General features: G+C 40.9%; 1 protein-coding gene and 1 long non-coding RNA gene across 3 annotated transcripts in view; one reads left to right on the forward strand and one right to left on the reverse strand.

Annotated features, from left to right (window-relative positions):
- LOC133520260 (uncharacterized) overlaps positions 1-18174 on the reverse strand; it is a 380113-nt gene that overhangs the window by 168741 nt on the left and 193198 nt on the right. The gene's annotated exons all lie outside the window — the stretch shown is intronic.
- LOC133520239 (pre-mRNA-processing factor 17) overlaps positions 1-18174 on the forward strand; it is a 47869-nt gene that overhangs the window by 5272 nt on the left and 24423 nt on the right. For both annotated transcript variants that reach the window (XM_061854615.1, XM_061854616.1), the window contains 5 exons: positions 2294-2401; positions 4854-4962; positions 6254-6408; positions 6928-7061; positions 8077-8298. In XM_061854615.1, coding sequence (XP_061710599.1) covers positions 2294-2401; positions 4854-4962; positions 6254-6408; positions 6928-7061; positions 8077-8298 — 728 coding nt within the window. The remainder of the gene's footprint in view (positions 1-2293; positions 2402-4853; positions 4963-6253; positions 6409-6927; positions 7062-8076; positions 8299-18174) is intronic.

Raw genomic sequence — 18174 nt, forward strand, 5'->3', positions numbered from 1 at the left:
AAATACTAAATAATATTGGGCCTAATACACTGCCTTGTGGCACGCCAAAGTCGATACTTTTGATTTCGCTGACAGTATTATCAATCTTTACAACTTGACTTCTATCAGACAAGTAACTTTCAAACCAGCGCAGCATTCTACCATTGATTCCATAAGCTTTTAGCTTTTTCAAGAGTATTTTATGCGAAATGGTATCAAAGGCTTTTGCCAGATCCACAAAAATTGAGAGTACTTTACATTTTTTATCAGTATGATCTACTACAAATTTTGTTAATTCAGCTACCGCATCACTCGTACTATGCCCTTTTCTAAAGCCATGCTGATGCTCAAAGAGTATATTATTTTTATCTAGATAAGAGCATAGCCTTGCCTTTACAATTTTTTCAAAAATTTTTGAGAGACTTGATAAAAGAGATATGGGGCGGTAGTTGGATAAACTTGTTTTTGTCCCTTTTTTATAGATCGGTATAACCACTGTCTTCTTTAGTGATTTAGGGAACATACCTGCTTTTAAGCTTAGGTTAATAACGTGGGTCAGTGGGCGCACTATATAATCTGATACCCTTCTTAGTGTATTACCTGTAAAGCCATCTATTCCACTAGAATTATTATTTTTGAGCGACCTAATCACTGAGTTTACTTCTTTTATGCTCGTTGGTTTAAGGTAAAAAGATGTGTCCACTTTGTATGACAGCTCCCACTCGTCCGCCAACTGCGTTTCAGATAATTAACTACGGATCCCTTTGACATAATGTAATTTATGTCAGATTATTATTAGTCTCATAATTCTGAAACCGTTAACTTCTCAGGATTTTCGTAAGGTTATCGTATAGATAAGTTAGGTTAGGTTTGTTTTATCGATTTTCTCGACGGTAGGTGGAAGTTTGAGGAGCACTTCAAGCGCCTGGCTCCAAAATTGATGGCTGCAGCCGGAGCGCTTGGGCGGATCCTCCCAAATCTAGGCGGTCCAGGAGGAGCCTGCAGGAGGCTATATCTGGGTGTGGTGCGCTCAATGGCGCTCTACGGGGCGCCAATATGGGCGGATACCCTGAGTCCTCGGAGTGCGGCCCTATTGCGCCGGCCGCAGCGGGCCATAGCTCTCAGGGTGGCTCGAGCGGACCGCGACAACTCGCACGCAGCAGCCGGCCTGCTAGCTGGGAGCCCGCCATGGGATCTTGAAGCCAAGGTTCAGTCCGCGGTCTATTGGCGGGTGCTAGCAGCAAGGAGGGAGGAGAACTGGCCTGCCCCTCGTGAGGTCCGCCAGTGGCGTGAAGAGGCACGAGACGTCCTCTACCAGCAGTGGTCAGAGCGTCTGGAAATCCCGGGAGCTAGCCGGGACCTGCTGGCCGCTGTTCGGCCCGTTTTGAAAGAATGGGTCGAACGCAAGCATGGCGCACCCTCCTTCCATCTCACGCAGCTCCTAACGGGGCACGGCTGTTTCGGCTGGTACCTGTGTGAGAGGTTGGGAAGGGAGCCGACGACAGCGTGCCATCATTGCGATGGAGGAGCCGTGGACACGGCGCAACACACGCGCGAAGAGTGCCCTGCGTGGGCGGAGCCTCGCGCTATCCTGTCCTCGGCCATAGGAGGAGACCTCTCGCTGCCGGCGCTAATACGCCGCATGCTCAGCAGTGAGGAAGCGTGGGCGACAGTGGCCTCCTTTAGCGTCACCGTCCTGTCGAAAAAGGAGGCTGCAGAGAGAATGCGCGAGGACGATGCGAATTCGCTCCCTCAGCGCCGTAGGAGGCCAGGTCGGCGTCTAAGGGCATACGCAGCCCGAATGATACCGCCTTAACGGGAACCTGCGGGTGATGGGCCGGGAGTTCCATCATTCGCCTAAAGAGGTTCCGAGCTGGAAGGCCCTCAAGTGTTCCGAGGCGTCTTCAGCGGAGTAGGCTGCTGCAGCAGCCACAAAAGTCGAGCCCGTAATGGCAACGCCGACGGGGTATCGGAAGTCTACATTCGCGTTCCCGAAACCCCGTCCACAAAGCGCGCGGTGGAACACCCCAGGGGGTTTAGTCCGTGGGAGTCGGACATACCCACTCGGCTTCTCCCGTGCCAGTGGGATCCATAACGGATTCCCCCTGGGTAAAAATAAAATTAAATAAAGGTTTGTTTTATGGCAATCATGAAAAGTTACGCGTTTCTGAGAAAAAGGAATTTATGACTAATGAAAATGGAGAAACAATACATTGTTTTTTTTTTTGACATTGTGACTTTAAGGAAAATTATAGAGACCGGAGACCGGAAAAATCGGTTTTGTCGATGAATAATTCGTGTCCCCTATCGACAGGCGCACATCCACACGTGGAAGGGACACACGAAGGGCGTGGCGGCGGCGCGCTGGTTCCCCGGCACCGCGCACCTCATGCTGTCCGCCGGCATGGACTGCCGAGTCAAGGTAGGGACTCAGCGTCGCCCGCGGTCACAACCACACACACACACAGACACACACATATACACACATACAAACACACACACACACACACACACAAGGCAACCAGCTCCAAGTGCGCTTGTGACGCGTTGGAGGATATGGAGGTAGACCGTCGAGGAACACGAGTGTCGGTATTGCGGTGTCCCGTTCTCCCTGTCTTCAGCGGCCGAGGTGAGATCGCAGGGGAAGAGGCGTGATGGTACCACGGTGCGCCACTCCCCTATCCGGGCCGTTCCGCTGTAGCGGCGTTGGTGGAGCTGCAGAGGAAGAGAGTCGGTGTTACGGTGTGCCGTTCCCCCTATCCTCTGCCGAGTTGTGGTTTTGCGGAAGAACTATGGACCTGATCTGTCGCCTTGTCTCGGGGGAGGGAGGCTGCGAAGGAGCCGCTCGTGGGCGACTGCTGCCGGTGTGGTCGCGGATGAGTACGCAAGCGCTCCCGTAAGTGGTTACGGGATCAATGGTGTGGACCAATAGGCGGCATATGGGGGGGTTTTTAGGGTTCCGTAGCCAAATGGCAAAAAACGGAACCCTTATAGATTCGTCATGTCCGTCTGTCTGTCCGATTCTGTCACAGCCACTTTTTTCCGAAACTATAAAAGCTATACTGTTCAAACTTGGTAAGTAGATGTATTCTATGAACCGCATTATGATGTTTACACAAAAATAGAAAAAAAAAACAATAAATTTTGGGGGTTCCCCATACTGGAACTGAAACTCAAAAAAACTTTTTTCATCAAACCCATACGTGTGGGCTATCTAGGGATAGGTCTTCAAAAATGATATTTAGGTCTCTAATATAATTTTTTTCTAAACTGAATAGTTTGCGCGAGAGACACTTCCAAAGTGAAAAAATGTGTGTCCCCCCCCCTGTAACTTCTAAAATAACAGAATGAAAAATCAAAAAAAAAATATATGATATACATTACCATGCAAACTTCCACCGAAAATTGGTTTGAACCAGATCTAGTAAGTAGTTTTTTTTAATACGTCATAAATGGTACGGAACCCTTCATGGGCGAGTCCGACCCGCACTTGGCCGCTTTTTAGTGGGTATACCGTGGGCCTCATTAGCATAGACGGGAGTGCCACATGACCTGGCTTTTAAACTTTAAATTAGGGATGAATAATACATCTAAGCACTGAAAATATTATGATTCGTCTAATACTTACACCATAAAAAGCCATAAAGCAAAAACAGTTTCACTTCTATTTCCGATAGTCTTTTTACTAGATATTGAAATTATTTTCTCACTCGTCCAATAATGGATGGAGCGAGCTGTTGACTGGGAAGTGAGGCAGGCAGGTGCTTAGCTATTTAATGCCCTTGGCTGAACTGAGCGGCAACGTCGCGTTCGCTAAATATTCGCTTGGTTATTTGTGTACTAGTTGCTAACTGATAAACGGTCGACCCTACGTGCCATTTTCAACCTTATTATGAAGATATAAGGTCCAGCGTTGATCAATAACTAGTTAGGAGTGTCAATTAGGAATTTTACTGTTAGAACAGTTGCCATCAGATATATCGGAGCGGCTAAGGTGCTCAGAAATATCTGAACATGCACTTTAACGTCTTGATAATAAAAACTTTGTTCAGATATTTGTAAACACCTTAGCTGCACCGATATATCTGATGGCGGCTGTACTTTCTAAAGGTACGTCCAGATTTAGAAAAGCGCACGGATATCTAGTTGCTTGACATTGACCGCATATTTGATTACTTCACATTTAAACAAATTTTTATCAAGCAGAAATGGCTGCGAGCGTTGCAACATTTTTTTTAATTAATCGAAAAATGTACACCTCCGGCAGGACTCGAACCTGCGACCATTGGAACACCGGTCGGTCGGTATACGGCACCCTAAGGCATTGAGGGAAGGAATGGAAAGCGGTTAGACCGGTCTTTCAATGGTCGCAGGTTCGAGTCCTGCCAGAATGTGTAAATTTTTCAATTTTTTTTTATTGAAAAAATTACTTAACATTTACTCTTCATACTAATGAGTAGAGAGCTCCTGTGCTGCCCCCTAAAGCTTTTTAGGTATTCGAGGGTTTGTCATTTTATGACCTAAACTGCTAATAACTACTTCAAACACTTATGTCACAAATACAATAAATATTAAAATTATTAACTATACACATTAACCCTTTTAGCTTTTCAAACAAAGCTGCGCTGCCCAGATCACGCATTGGTCCTGTTATAAAATGATACCAATCCTACCTGACACCTGTGTTATTATTATTTTCGTATGGCTTTATTGAAATCAAGTTTACAGAGGGCTGCATTATATATACATCTATAGATTAATATCTAGGTTTGACAGCCAATCCTTGGCATACGTGGTTATTGCATGCAGATCTTTCATGCCTCCCGAAAAACGTCTCTTGGGGCATTCCTCACACCTGTTATTGTTATTTTTAGATCTGGGAGGTGTACGGCGAGCGGCGCTGCATACGGACGTACTTCGGACACAGGCAGGCCGTCCGCGACATCAACTTCAACAATTCCGGGGAACAATTCCTTTCTGCTGGTGAGTACCAAGCTAAAAAATGCGTGGTTGTCAAGCACTAAGGTCTGTTTTTAAACGAAGTTAAATACCCACAGATTAACTTGATTTCCAACTGTCACTAGGCACTAGGAGACTAAAAATGTCTTTAGTTTGTGTTTACATTTGTAACTCGAATTATGGACTAGAGCGAGCAACGGATACTGATCCTCAACCCGCCAACGGATCGACAGCTGACATTCACGAGATATCTCTGATAAGACCATAATAAAAAAGAACGGTAATAAGAAAGAATTTGAACAGTACCTTAGGTCGGTAGGATATACTTGCGTTTTCTTCGTTGAGTGGGCCCGCTATGTTTTCTCTAATCTTCTTGGTTTTTCTTTTTATCTTACTAATCAATGTCAGTCAGTGTCCACTCGCAACAAAATAAAATGCTTAAGGCCCGAAGTCGAAAGGGATTGATATTTTGACTTTAAAATATAATTCAATGCAGGCATAGGTTTTTGTCAAGTCATATTCCTTCAATCTAAAACATGACATTAATTTTAGTTTTTTTTTGTATCTGTTTGTTAGGGTTCCGTAGCCAAATGGCAAAAAACGGAACCCTTATAGATTCGTCATGTCCGTCTGTCTGTCCGATTATGTCACCGCCACTTTTTTTTTTAAATTATTATACTAGTTATTTTTTTTTGTAATTGTATTTTATACTTAATTGTTGATGTGTTTGTTTTTGTTTGTATGTAAATTCCATGTTGACGTGTAAAAGTGCCCTTGTGGCTTATTTGCTGAATAAATGTTGAAGTTGAAGTTGACTGAATGACGTTTCGAATGATGGATTCCGGTATATGGAAGGTGGAGGTAAGGAAAGACATCTTCATATACCAAAAAGTGTCATCAAAAAACCTTAAATAGGTGGCGCTACAATACCATACCTAGAGTACTTGAACAAAAAAATCAAATCATAGACAGCGCATTTCACTCCGTCAATAACGCCTAGGTTCTTAGCTATTCTAGCGCTACTCTGGAGAGATTTGGAACTATTATTTATAGATGACAGCTGGACACTTTTGCAACAGTTCTATCATAAGAGATTTCTCTCCTCTTAAGTCCACACTCCATATTCCGGTAGAAAGGGCAGAATGTAAATTTGACGTATAATGCTGCTAGATGAAATAATTCCCAAACAGTCTCTCTTAACAACTTACCGATTTTTCGCCTAGAAAGAAATTGTTCCAAGACCGGGGCCTACTAGTAATTGTGTTTCTTTCTCTATATTTATTAGTAACTAATAAGATAATATAAATTTCCGCAGCATACGATCGCTACATTAAGCTATGGGACACGGAAACCGGCGCGTGCACGGGCCGCTTCACGTCCCGCAAAGTGCCGTACTGCGCCAAGTTCCATCCCGATGAAGACAAGCAGCACTTATTCGTAGCCGGCACTTCGGACAAGAAGATCATATGCGTGAGTACCACCCACATAGCGTACGAGTATTGTCACGCAGTGCCGTACGCCGTGCTCGTCGACATCACCATTCCCCACGATGAGAATCTCGTGAAAGCCGAGAAGGACAAGTCCAGTAAGTACCTAGACTCGGCTCACGAGATAACCGCCATGTGGGATGTTGATTCGACGATCATTGTCCCGATAGTCGTTTCAGCGAACGGTCTCATAGCGAAGAGTCTCGACCAAACTTGAGAGACTCTCGCTAGGTGGTTGGATCAAGGGTCAGATGCAGAAGGCGGTGATCTTGGACACGGCGCGGATAGTCCGCCGGTTCCTCTCTCTGCGGCCCTGACCACCGGCAGCTTGGCCACCCTAGGTTAGGTTTTTCTGAAATCAGAAATTGGCACTTACACAAACCTTAATTTGGCACTAGCACGGTTCAATATGGCTCTTAACTTGTTATAGTAATGAGTGAGTTTTGTTTGTTACCTGACGATATGAACTTTCCATATATTTAACAATATATTTTTTTCTCAGTGGGACACACGAACGGGCGAAATTGCCCAAGAATACGATCGGCATCTCGGGGCCGTCAACACCATCACGTTCGTGGACGACAACCGCCGCTTCGTCACCACCTCCGACGACAAGAGCCTGAGGGTGTGGGAGTGGTGAGTGACACTCACGTTGTGAACCTTATGCGGCCGTGATAAGGTTCAGATCGCGCAGTACGGAGGCGACACCGTCACGTTCGTGGGCGACAATCCCCGCTTCGGCTACACCGGCTTTAATTCTACACCTTTGCACGAGAAGCTCTGCTAAATCCCCGCTAAATTGGAAGAGGGTATCTTAGAATGGGACCGGCAAGAAACTTGGCATTCAGTACAATATGAATTTATACCAATTTACACAGTACTTACACTAATCTCTCTTTTTTGTTTCCCAAATACTCTGTGAGATGTAGACCTCGCAAATCATCGTAGCTCCACCAATCGATAAAATCCATATATTTTACGAATCTGTCCACCAAATTTCACTAGTATCGGTTGAGAAATGCAACCTGCAGAGGATAACAGCTGGACAGACAGGCACCTTCATTCTCGATAGATCCAACCAGTAGATCCAAGATGGATCTAGTGAGAATTTTTTTATTCGTTAGATCCAACTTCCGGCCGATGGATCTAACGAGAACTTTTTTTAGTAATAGATCCAGTTTAAAAATATACGGAGGCATTTTTGTCCAAGCTAAAAGGTCAGTTAGGATTAGTGGCTCTGTGAGTTGTATATTTTATAATATTAATATCCCCAGATAGGAAAATGGGGTTAGTATACAAACGTAGTTTTATGCACAAGCGATCACGTGACTTCCTCCCCTTTCTTTTTAAAACTTAAGAGCGAACCCTGTCAGTAATGGTAAAAACAGACTCTTCTTCCTCGCGTTGTCCCGGCATTTGCCACGGCTCATGGGAGCCTGGGGTCCGCTTGACAACTAAAAAACATAATTTAAAAAAAAACTTATTAGGAAGTTGTGCATGTTAGTTTTTAAGCTGTTAATTGTTTTGTTCAGGTGCATGATTCGAAAATGTTAATTGAGCACTTCATTCGCCAACTGGTTACAGTGTGGCGATATTATAAATTTTGTCTGTAAGCGTGTACCGTTAGAGTAAATAAAAAACTATCTCGCAGGGACATCCCGGTGGACATGAAGTACATCGCGGACCCGGCCATGCACTCGCTGCCCGCCGTGACGCGCGCGCCCAACGGCAAGTGGCTCGCCTGCCAGAGCATGGACAACAAGGTCGTCGTCTTCAGCGCGCTCAACCGCTTCAAGATGAACCGCAAGAAGACCTTCCAGGGACATATGGTGGCCGGCTACGCTTGCTCGGTGGATTTCTCTCCGGATATGAGGTAACATACACTTCTATATTTAATTGTTGTTCATTGGCGCCCAACAACAAATCGCTCGCCTGCCAATCTATAGACCATTAGATCGTGTTTAGTGCGTTGAATAGGTTCAAGATGTACCACAAGAAGACATCCCAGGGACATATGGTGGCCGGCTACGCTTGCTCGGTGGATTTCTCTCCGGATATGAGGTAACATACACTTCTATATTTAATTGTTGTTCATTGGCGCCCAACAGCAAATCGCTCGCCTGCCAATCTATGGACCATTAGATTGTGCTTAGTGCGTTGAATAGGTTCAAGATGATCCCTCAAGAAGACCTTTACGGGACATATGATGGCTGGGTACACTTGCTCGGTGGATTTCTCTCCGGATATGAGGTAAGATACACTTCTATATTTAATTGTTGTTCATTGGCGCCCAACAGCAAATCGCTCGCCTGCCAATCTATGGACCATTAGGTCGTGTTTAGTGCGTTGAATAGGTTCAAGATGAACCTCAAGAAGACCTTTACGGGACATATGATGGCTGGGTACACTTGCTTGGTGGATTTCTCTCCGGATATGAGGTACAATACACTTCTATATTTAATAGTTGTTCATTGGCGTCCAACAGCAAATGGCTCGCCTGCCAATCTATGGACAACACAGTCGTGTTTAGTGCGCTGAATAATTCTAGATGAACCGCAAGAAGACCTTTACGGGATATATGGTGGCTGGGTACGCTTGCTCAGTGGATTTCTCTCCGGCTTTGAAGTAAGATACATTTTTATAATTAATTTGATTATACTTTGGCGCCCAACGAAAAATCACTCGCCTGCCAAGCTATGGACAATAAGCTTGCGGTGTTTAGCGCGCTAAATAAACTTATACTGGACATATGGTTGCGGGATATTCTTGATCGTGGATTTCTCTCCGAACATGAGTTCTTGTGTAAATGTTGAAAATTTTATGGTTATTAATAACAGTTTATCGTACCTATGTAAGAGTTTCTTCAACCCTAAAGGAATATAGGAACCCTATAGCCGTAACCAAGATGACCATCGTATATCCAAACGCTAATCAAAAAAAAAGTATTATTATTAAAAAAAGCGAAACGTATAAACCTAGAATATATTATGCTGAAGCGATCGACATCAAAATCAAAGTGATTTGTTAAGATTTAGTTAGTGGAAAACGTTTTCTTTTTTTAATTCCGCTACCTAAAGGTTGTCTGGAAGAGATCAATTTTTAGCGATAAGATCGCCTGTTATTTACCTCTTCTTTATGTGTTGTATTATTTGTACTGTTTCTGTATTGAGGTGTGCATGAAGATTATTTGTATTTGTTTTCTGCCGAAATGGAATTTCCTACTTCATTAGATTCAAAAAGATATTCTTCCCTCTTAACTGCCTGTTGTATACCTAGTTTAAAAGATCAACACTTCGATGCATTATTATTAGAAATAACAATGTAACTTATTTGAATGTTTCCTAAACACGCACCAAAGCGAGATATAGAACACCTGCATAAAATCAACGTTTTACGTCAAACCGAATATAATGTCGCAACGCTAATGAAGAAATAGGAATTGATTGACTTTGTGTTTAATTACATATCTACGTGAATTGCGCAATGGAAACGTGACTAAACGGAAAACGTTGTTTCTATTAGATGGGAAAATGTCTTTGTTGACTGTGAAATCTTGCAATTTATGTAGTAAGCCGTAGAAAGGTGTTTACAATAATTGCCTCTAAGTTGGTACCTATTGACATGTTTATATGCGCGTCCATTTATATACATAATGCAATGCGTTATGTATACTTAGTTGCAGATAACAACCAAACAAAAATTTAAAGATGCATTTTTACCATTAAACGCCAATTCAGCGTAGTTAATAATGAATAAGCTTAGGCAGCACTAAGTACCTGGAGGTGTCTTGGGTTAAAATCCCGATAAAGGACTTTTTTTTTGTGTGATACCGTGGATATTTCTTCCTGACGTGTAGATGTTATCTATTCCTATTCAAGAATTTTGATCTTGCTTTTAAAATTTCGGTGTATTCCCATTTGTGCCCGCGACACGGGTACAACTGGGAATGATTTCTATGCAGCGACTATTCTTAACTGTTCCCGGCGGGTACAACTGGGAATACGCGGAAATCTCCTTACCTAGGCTTATTATAAAATGTAAGATTGGTCCAATAAAATATATTATTGTTATGAAAGATTTTAAGTGTAATGAGGTACCGATACGACCTTCAAACCTTCAAGAAAAGAGCGTACTCTCATCTTAAAGGCCGGCAACGCACTTACAACCCCTCTGGTGTTGCAGGTGTCCATGGGCGACGGTAATCGCTTACCATCAGGTGATCTGCCTGCTCGTTTGCCTCCTGTTTCATAAAAAAAATCTTGAATCCAGTCTTGTTTGTCATGTATTGGTGACATGACAAAAAATATGACAAGTAATCATGATTGAACCAGTTTCTCATTCAGCCAGTCATGCTTTAACATTTATAATTGCATATAAACAATCGTGACATGCCAATAAAACAACTTCGAACTACTTAATTTCTTAATCGTGTCTTATTAAATGAGCAATATTATATTTTCTAAAATTGATAATAGATACATAACATACATACATTAACAATTTATTTTTAGTTATATCGAAGACGAGAAATCGATTTGACTACGTTTCATCTTCTTCTTCTTCCTCGCCTTGTCCCGGCATTTTGCCTCGGCTCATGGGAGCCTGGGGTCCGCTTGACAACTAATCCCAAGATTTGGCGTAGGCACTAGTTTTTACGAAAGCGACTGCCATCTGACCTTCCAACCTAGAGGGTAAACTAGGCCTTGTTGGGATTAGTCCGGTTTCCTCACAATGTTTTCCTTCACCGAAAAGCGACTGGCAAATATCAAATGATATTTCGTACATAAGTTCCGAAAAACTCATTGGTACGAGCCGGGGTTCGAACCCGCGACCTACGGATTGCAAGTCGCACGCTCTTACCGCTAGGCCACCAGCGCTTTTTTTTTACTACGTTTCATCCCTAGGTAAAATACATTTCCTGAGTACACACACATTTGCAGGAAGCCAAAAACGCTTATAAATAATATCATCACTTTAATATCTCCTTAAAAGCATTTATATGTAATCCATGAAGGCACTGAATCCTCCACTATGTTCTGATAGGCAATTGACGATATAATTTTTTTGTTACATTAGCGGCAAATAATCTATCATATTTTTTCAGACACATTTTTAGAATAAGAATAAGATTTTTATATTTATTCGGTAATTTACATTATAAATTTACAATATAGAGGCGTATGAAAACCCGTTATTGAATTGTAAAGTAATCATTCGATTTAATTTTCAAACCAGAGGCTATTAACGAGAGTGAAACATCGATGGATGGTTTTATTGTTGGTATGATTCGCTTTGAGTGTTTTCAAATAAGAAATTCAATATTTTTAACATACATTCATTTGTGTGTGTGAAGTCCCCAATCCTAGTCACCTGCAATAATGTATGGGATGAATATATAGGTCATACTGAGCAACTTTTACAACGGGACCAATCCAGAAATAGCGAAAAAAAGGTCTGTTTTATACATTTTGGCTGTGGGACCTTGACATTTTCTATGGGACAGTAATATTTTTTTTCTCGATTTCGGGGTTGGTCCCATAGTAAAAGTTGCTCAGTATGACCTATAAAAACACTCTGTATAAAGTCTAATTTCACGCTACAAAAAAAAAACAATGATAGATTTTTTGCCGCTACCGTACATCACACAAAGTACAAGTGGCTTTGTGAGTTGTAGAACTCGCGCACCCCCTTGGCTCAAACGTTTTCTGATAAATCAAAAATTTAATGAATAAAAAAAATTGTATAATATAATAGTAATAGTACAATGGAGAACCGAGCTTGATGCGGACTCTTAAGATAAAGTTTCACATAGAATTTTCCTCTACGAATCAGAAGTCAAATTAAGAACACTAAATTTTTCTCGTTCATAGACAATGAGTTTGTTTAAGTAGATTATCAAGTCATGTGTCACATTATTCAACTGTCCATTGACTCCTAGCCTCGAGACATTGCAAGATCAAATCACGACTGATTCAATTGCACTGTTCTATCCCCCGTGTCATTCAGTTATAAACTTTATCACATTACTTCAAGGTACAAAGTTCCTTGTTAATATGGCTTTGAATAATGTTACATCGACATAAACTATTCTACCATATATCGTCAGTGTTATTCCATTTTAAACTTTATTACATTACTTTAAGGTACATAGTTTCTTGTCAATATAATACTGCATGTTAGATCAACATATTAACGTGGCTATTAAGCGGATACCGGTTTAATCTAGTATCGTATGATTATTGTTTATGAGCGTGGAACTGATTACCGCACATGGTGAAACAAGAGACGACTACATAAAGTAGAATGCTAATCTTCATACAAAATTCCTTCTAAAGTTACTATATTTTGCCGAAAGGTGTGATATTTCGGCGGTTTCGTGGGAATCTGTCGAATCCCGCACCAGAACAGGCGGCGCAACCGAAAACTGCGTCGTCAAAATGATATTTATATTTTAAGATTTTTATTATTGTATGTATGTTAGTCTGTAAGGTATGTATATATGGGCCATAGTTGCCTGAAAATAAATGATATTTAATTTAATTTAATTTGACCTAAACTCTAATGTTCGGATAAGTGTTTCGTTTTTTCCGATAATATTTACTTGAAACAGTTGAAACACCACCACAACACCAATGTGCACCAGTTTGACTTTGAGACTTGGTTTTTAATTATATTGAACCACGCCACCTAGTTAACTCAATGCGATACTATCAATTAATACATATATATTTTACCCATAAAATATACGTGAGTCCTTATGCTTCATGTGCAAATGAACCATTCTTTGATGGAAAGTCACATATATGTTTACATAAAATCTGTAGCATTAAAACCTCGCTTTGACTTCATCCGAATATTCAGAATCGAAGAAACTCTTCATATTTCTGCGGCACTTTGTAATTTAAGATTGCCAGTCTTTTTTTTAGTTTCCTAATGCTAGCAGTTATAAGATACCTAACATTTTTTGTTGTATTATACAACTTGTTAAATAATTTTTCACCACACCAACTGGTAAAGGCCCTCTTGATTGTTCAAAAACTGATGAGAAAGTTGCATTTTATCCACATATGGGGCAAAGTAATCAGATGCAAATTTTGAGTCGTTTCCTTATGTTAGCTGGTAGAATTGATTCATCATTTTCGATGATAAATTTTTAATTAAGTTAATTTGGATTTGGTTTTTTTTTTTTTTGGTGTTTCATAGTTAGTGTTTTCCTCGCGTTGGTGTGGCGAAAAATGTTGCGTTTCACTCGGAGGCAAAGTTTGTTTAACCCTCGTGCCTTAAAACCCTTGCAACGCTCAAGATTCCACTTCTCGAACCACTCGCTACGCTTGTGGTTCAATTTTGGAATCTTTCGCTTGCTCGGGTATCAATATTAGCACGAGCGGTTTAACAACAACTTTGCCCCCTTGTAAAACAAACAACAAAAACTATTAAACGTGAATAATATGAACCTGCGTAAACAGATGGTGAGTATAACTACGGTCTATACAATTCATGCTTATGGCTTTATCCATAACGGTCGAAAATGCCGTGAATACCTTTGAAAAAGGATGGAGCGGGGGTGCTTTCGGTTTGTTTTTGCTCGACTTGGCGGGTGTATTACTGCTGTGCCCCCAGAGGGCCACCACCACTTCGATCTTTCGTTCGTCTATTTGGCTCTCTATCGCTCGAATACGCAAGGGCGAAGCGCCGAATATTCGGCATAACATGCGAACATTTTGAGTCACAATAATTATGAAAACTGTTCCCCAATAAAGCAGAACGTTTACTAAGATTCCATTTTTGTTGCTCAGAGTCATGAATGTGATTATAGTCAATAAAATCACATCACACCCATGATAAAAATAAAGTTATTTGTAATCAACAAATGCTTATAAAACTTACTTAAATATTTAATATAGATATTTTCGGTTATTTCAATTGCGTATTTTTTCGTTGTGCGTAGGTGCAACATTAATACATTATTCAGTATTCGATAGTAACCGACATTCGCCCGAATACCGAATATTTGGCAAAGTGGCCGAATAGGCCGAGTACTAAAGACAAATAGACGCACGAAAGAATGAAGTGGTTCGAGGTAGGCCCTCAGATATTCGCCACGTCGAGTGACTCGAGTGTGATCACCGCTAGTTTCCCCGCCATGCACTCGACACATGTTCTGTTATAGTATTTCCTTCCTCCTTGTCCATTCATAAAATGAATCTCAGCGTCATTCACGTACAAGTGTAAATGCACGCTCGGGATTTCCAAACTAGAAAAATCATTAAATCATTGAGCAAACCCACAGGGTAACAATATAAATAAAATTGAATACCGTTTTATTAGGCAGGCGTCCGGTTTTTTATCCCATAGCCCAGTATTTAGTCCATCGCTTTCACCCAATAGCCCAGTTCATTTTAGATTCCATCAACCCTCAAATAGTCCTTACAACCTGGCGGGTGCTGCCTCTGCGTGCGTCCCATGACACGGGCAAGGGCAACATCCGCTAGGTGTACCCCTTACATTTTATTATATATTACATTTTTTTTTTATACTACGTCGGTGGCAAACAAGCATACGGCCCGCCTGATGGTAAGCAGCAGAGGAGTTACATGCGCGTTGCCGACCCTAAACCCGCCCCCCCCCCCTCATTGAGCTCTGGCAACCTTACTCACCGGCAGGAACACAACACTATGAGTAGGGTCTAGTGTTATTTGGCTGCTGTTTTCTGTAAGGTGGAGGTACTTCTCCAGTTGGGCTCTGCTCTAGATCTGGAATGACATCCACTGGCTGTGCCCTACCACACAAAGCGAGATGACATTCACAATGCCCATACCTCTCTTTTGGACGTAGTTTAAGGACGTACCCGGGTCCAGGACATTTCATTATTAAGTGTCAAAAGGGCGTCTACGTGTTGGCTTCGGCTCCGCGCACGCCTCCCAAAGGTCCGGAACACCATTGTTCCGTGATGGGAAAGACATATAAATAAGATCTTATAAAATGTTGTATGTAAAATGTGTAGTCAAAGGCCTTGCTATAAGCTAACTGATCCTGCCCCATCGAGTTCGGGCTTGTACTTTTTGTGGGTGGTTTGGCTCTACATAAGTAATTAAAATACAAAATTCAGTAAAAAATAAGAAATATGTTTTTTTTTTAAATTTGAGAAGTTGCGCGTTGTTATTTAGATTTTTTTTCTACCCAACCGATTTCGAAAAAAAAATGGTGACTAAACTTTTAAATTTTTTTATTTATTTACTTTCACGTTAGAGACCGCTCCAATTTTTTCAGGTATAATGTATGTATTTTATTCTAAATTTTAGCTGTGGGAGAACACACACACAACATGGCCTTTAAACAACTAAACAATTTCTTATACGTAGCATTTGCAATCCGGATCCGAAATGTATGAAATTATTCGGATCCGGATTCATGGATCTTTCCATAGACTTACTATACTTATACATTATTATACCACCTCAGGCTAGTGAAATTATTATGGGTTTATATTCTAAAATGCGCGGTTCTATTAAAATCTTTAAATTTATTTTGTTTTATCTCATTCTAAAATACATAGGTTAATGCAAATTACAAGCTTCCACATATATACTGCTAAATAACACACATATGAAGGTCTCAAAATAGCCAAATATTACACTATATAGGTAGTATTCAGGCCAGAAACTATGAACGCAGAGTTATGACGGGTATCGTTAACTATCTATTGACAATAATATTTTTATCAATATTAATCTTACTATGGAACAAATCTACATCGAGCATATCATTCAGTTCATTAAATAGCCTAGTTGTTCGAGGGAAGAAACATTTTTTACGAATGTTATTGCGAAAAAGCGGGATACGAAGCAAGGGCCTTCTGCGCCATTACCATTCAACCGATATTAACACATCTAGTTTACCCCAATAATGTGGAAACACAAAAATGCAAAATTTAAAAAAAAAAAAAACAAAAGACCGTACCATCCTTTTCTCGAAGCCATTCAGGGCATTTTCGACCGCCCTACGATACGAGTATTTAGGAGCTGAGTGCGGAAACCGCAGCTTATACATATAACCACGTCTGGGTTAAAGGTCGATTAACTATGATTATGAATTCGCACGGGTTCGAGGGGTTACTGACGTAATTTCTCACGTGCTAACCGGTTTCGCTGTTACTTACAGACCTGTACATAAAGTCAAGGATTTGATTGGCACATCATTTTCGTACCTCGTCACTGTTAACATCACAGTGACAATCAATATCTCATATTATTGTCACTATGAGGTACAGTCACAATTTGACAATTTTAGCTGTACCGTGATGCTTCGATGTAAAGCGAGTTGCTAAATTTCATGTATGGCACTTTGAGAATGGCATTAATTCATTAAGTAGACTTATGCAGCTTTTGTACTAGTGGACTTAATAAAGGTGAAGGGACATCAGTTTCTATCAAAGATAATTTATTGAAATACAGAAGTAAAGGCAAAGAAAAAAACGTGCCCCTTTGATTGACATCCAAAACAGATGGCGCTGTACTGCGCCATATGTTTTGTGGTCACTTAATTGTCAAATGTCATCTTTTAACACTCAGAGATACCGCATAATGTATGGAGCTGTACAGCGACATTTCGTTTACCTGTCAAAGTCGAAGCAGGAAATTGTCTTAGATTTTACACATCTACTCAATCAGTGTATCTTTGGTTTCTATACAGAAATCATGCCGTTTTTTAGGAGTAGAGTAAGAGTAAAGAATGAAATAAGAAAAGAAACAATTGATAAAATGTAGAGGAATAGTTGTGCCGTTCTCGAGAACGGCAGAAGTATATGTAGAGGCAGACAACAGGCGGTCTTACCGCTAAAGAGCGATCTCTTCCAGACAACCTACCTACAGTTACCTACTGCTTCTACATTTCCACTGCTAAGTTGCTAGCGCAAGTAGTCTGTTCTAAAAATTCTAAATACTAATCAGTACGGGAACTCCTATTCCGCACGGCTTAGGAGGTCGGCCTGTCAGGTAATCTTTTATGTTATGTATAATCGCAAAAAATGTATTAATTGCAATGTTAATCCATTGTAAAATCGACCTTCAACCTTCAGAATTAAGCTTGAATTTGAAGTGGCGTGGTTTAGACGTCGTTTGTTTGAAGGAAACCGATTTGTAGGAACTTTCACTATGCCTGGCCTCGTATTGAGTCCTGAGGATGGGCTGTACCATCGTCCACACAGTTCACTGACATACGTAAACCTTATTTTAACGTGTATAAGATCTACGAATAGTACGAATGGTCAAATATGTTACTCGCATATGTTGCTTTTCCTAAGAGGAAGGTCGACTAGCTCGGCGTGAGGCCACAAAAAAGGAAGCAGCTTGACATTTGAATGAAATTGCTATTAGAATGAATGGATAAAATACATAATAAGTATATGGGATTTTCTAGGGATACTTGCAAAATTAAATTGACAAAATATATTGGTTATCCAAGGAAATTATTAAAACATCTCGGATTTACCATAATATACATCCTAATGGCTGTACCTATCCTAGTTGGACAAAGTAAAAATTATTTAATTGTAATTTATTATGTCACTTCCGAACCTGTGGAGGTGTTTAACCATCTGCGAACATAGCAATTTCCTTAAAGAACACGTAATATAATAAGATTTTTTGAATTGCCGGTAATTCCTACAATATTCGAGTAAACTTTTCCTTATGTAGCTTCTTTTGCTTCTGCATTACAAAAAAAACAGAACTTATAAGGGTTCTTATCG

Source organism: Cydia pomonella, chromosome 8 (assembly GCF_033807575.1).
Source record: "Cydia pomonella isolate Wapato2018A chromosome 8, ilCydPomo1, whole genome shotgun sequence".
In the NCBI taxonomy this organism is placed as follows: domain Eukaryota; kingdom Metazoa; phylum Arthropoda; class Insecta; order Lepidoptera; family Tortricidae; genus Cydia; species Cydia pomonella.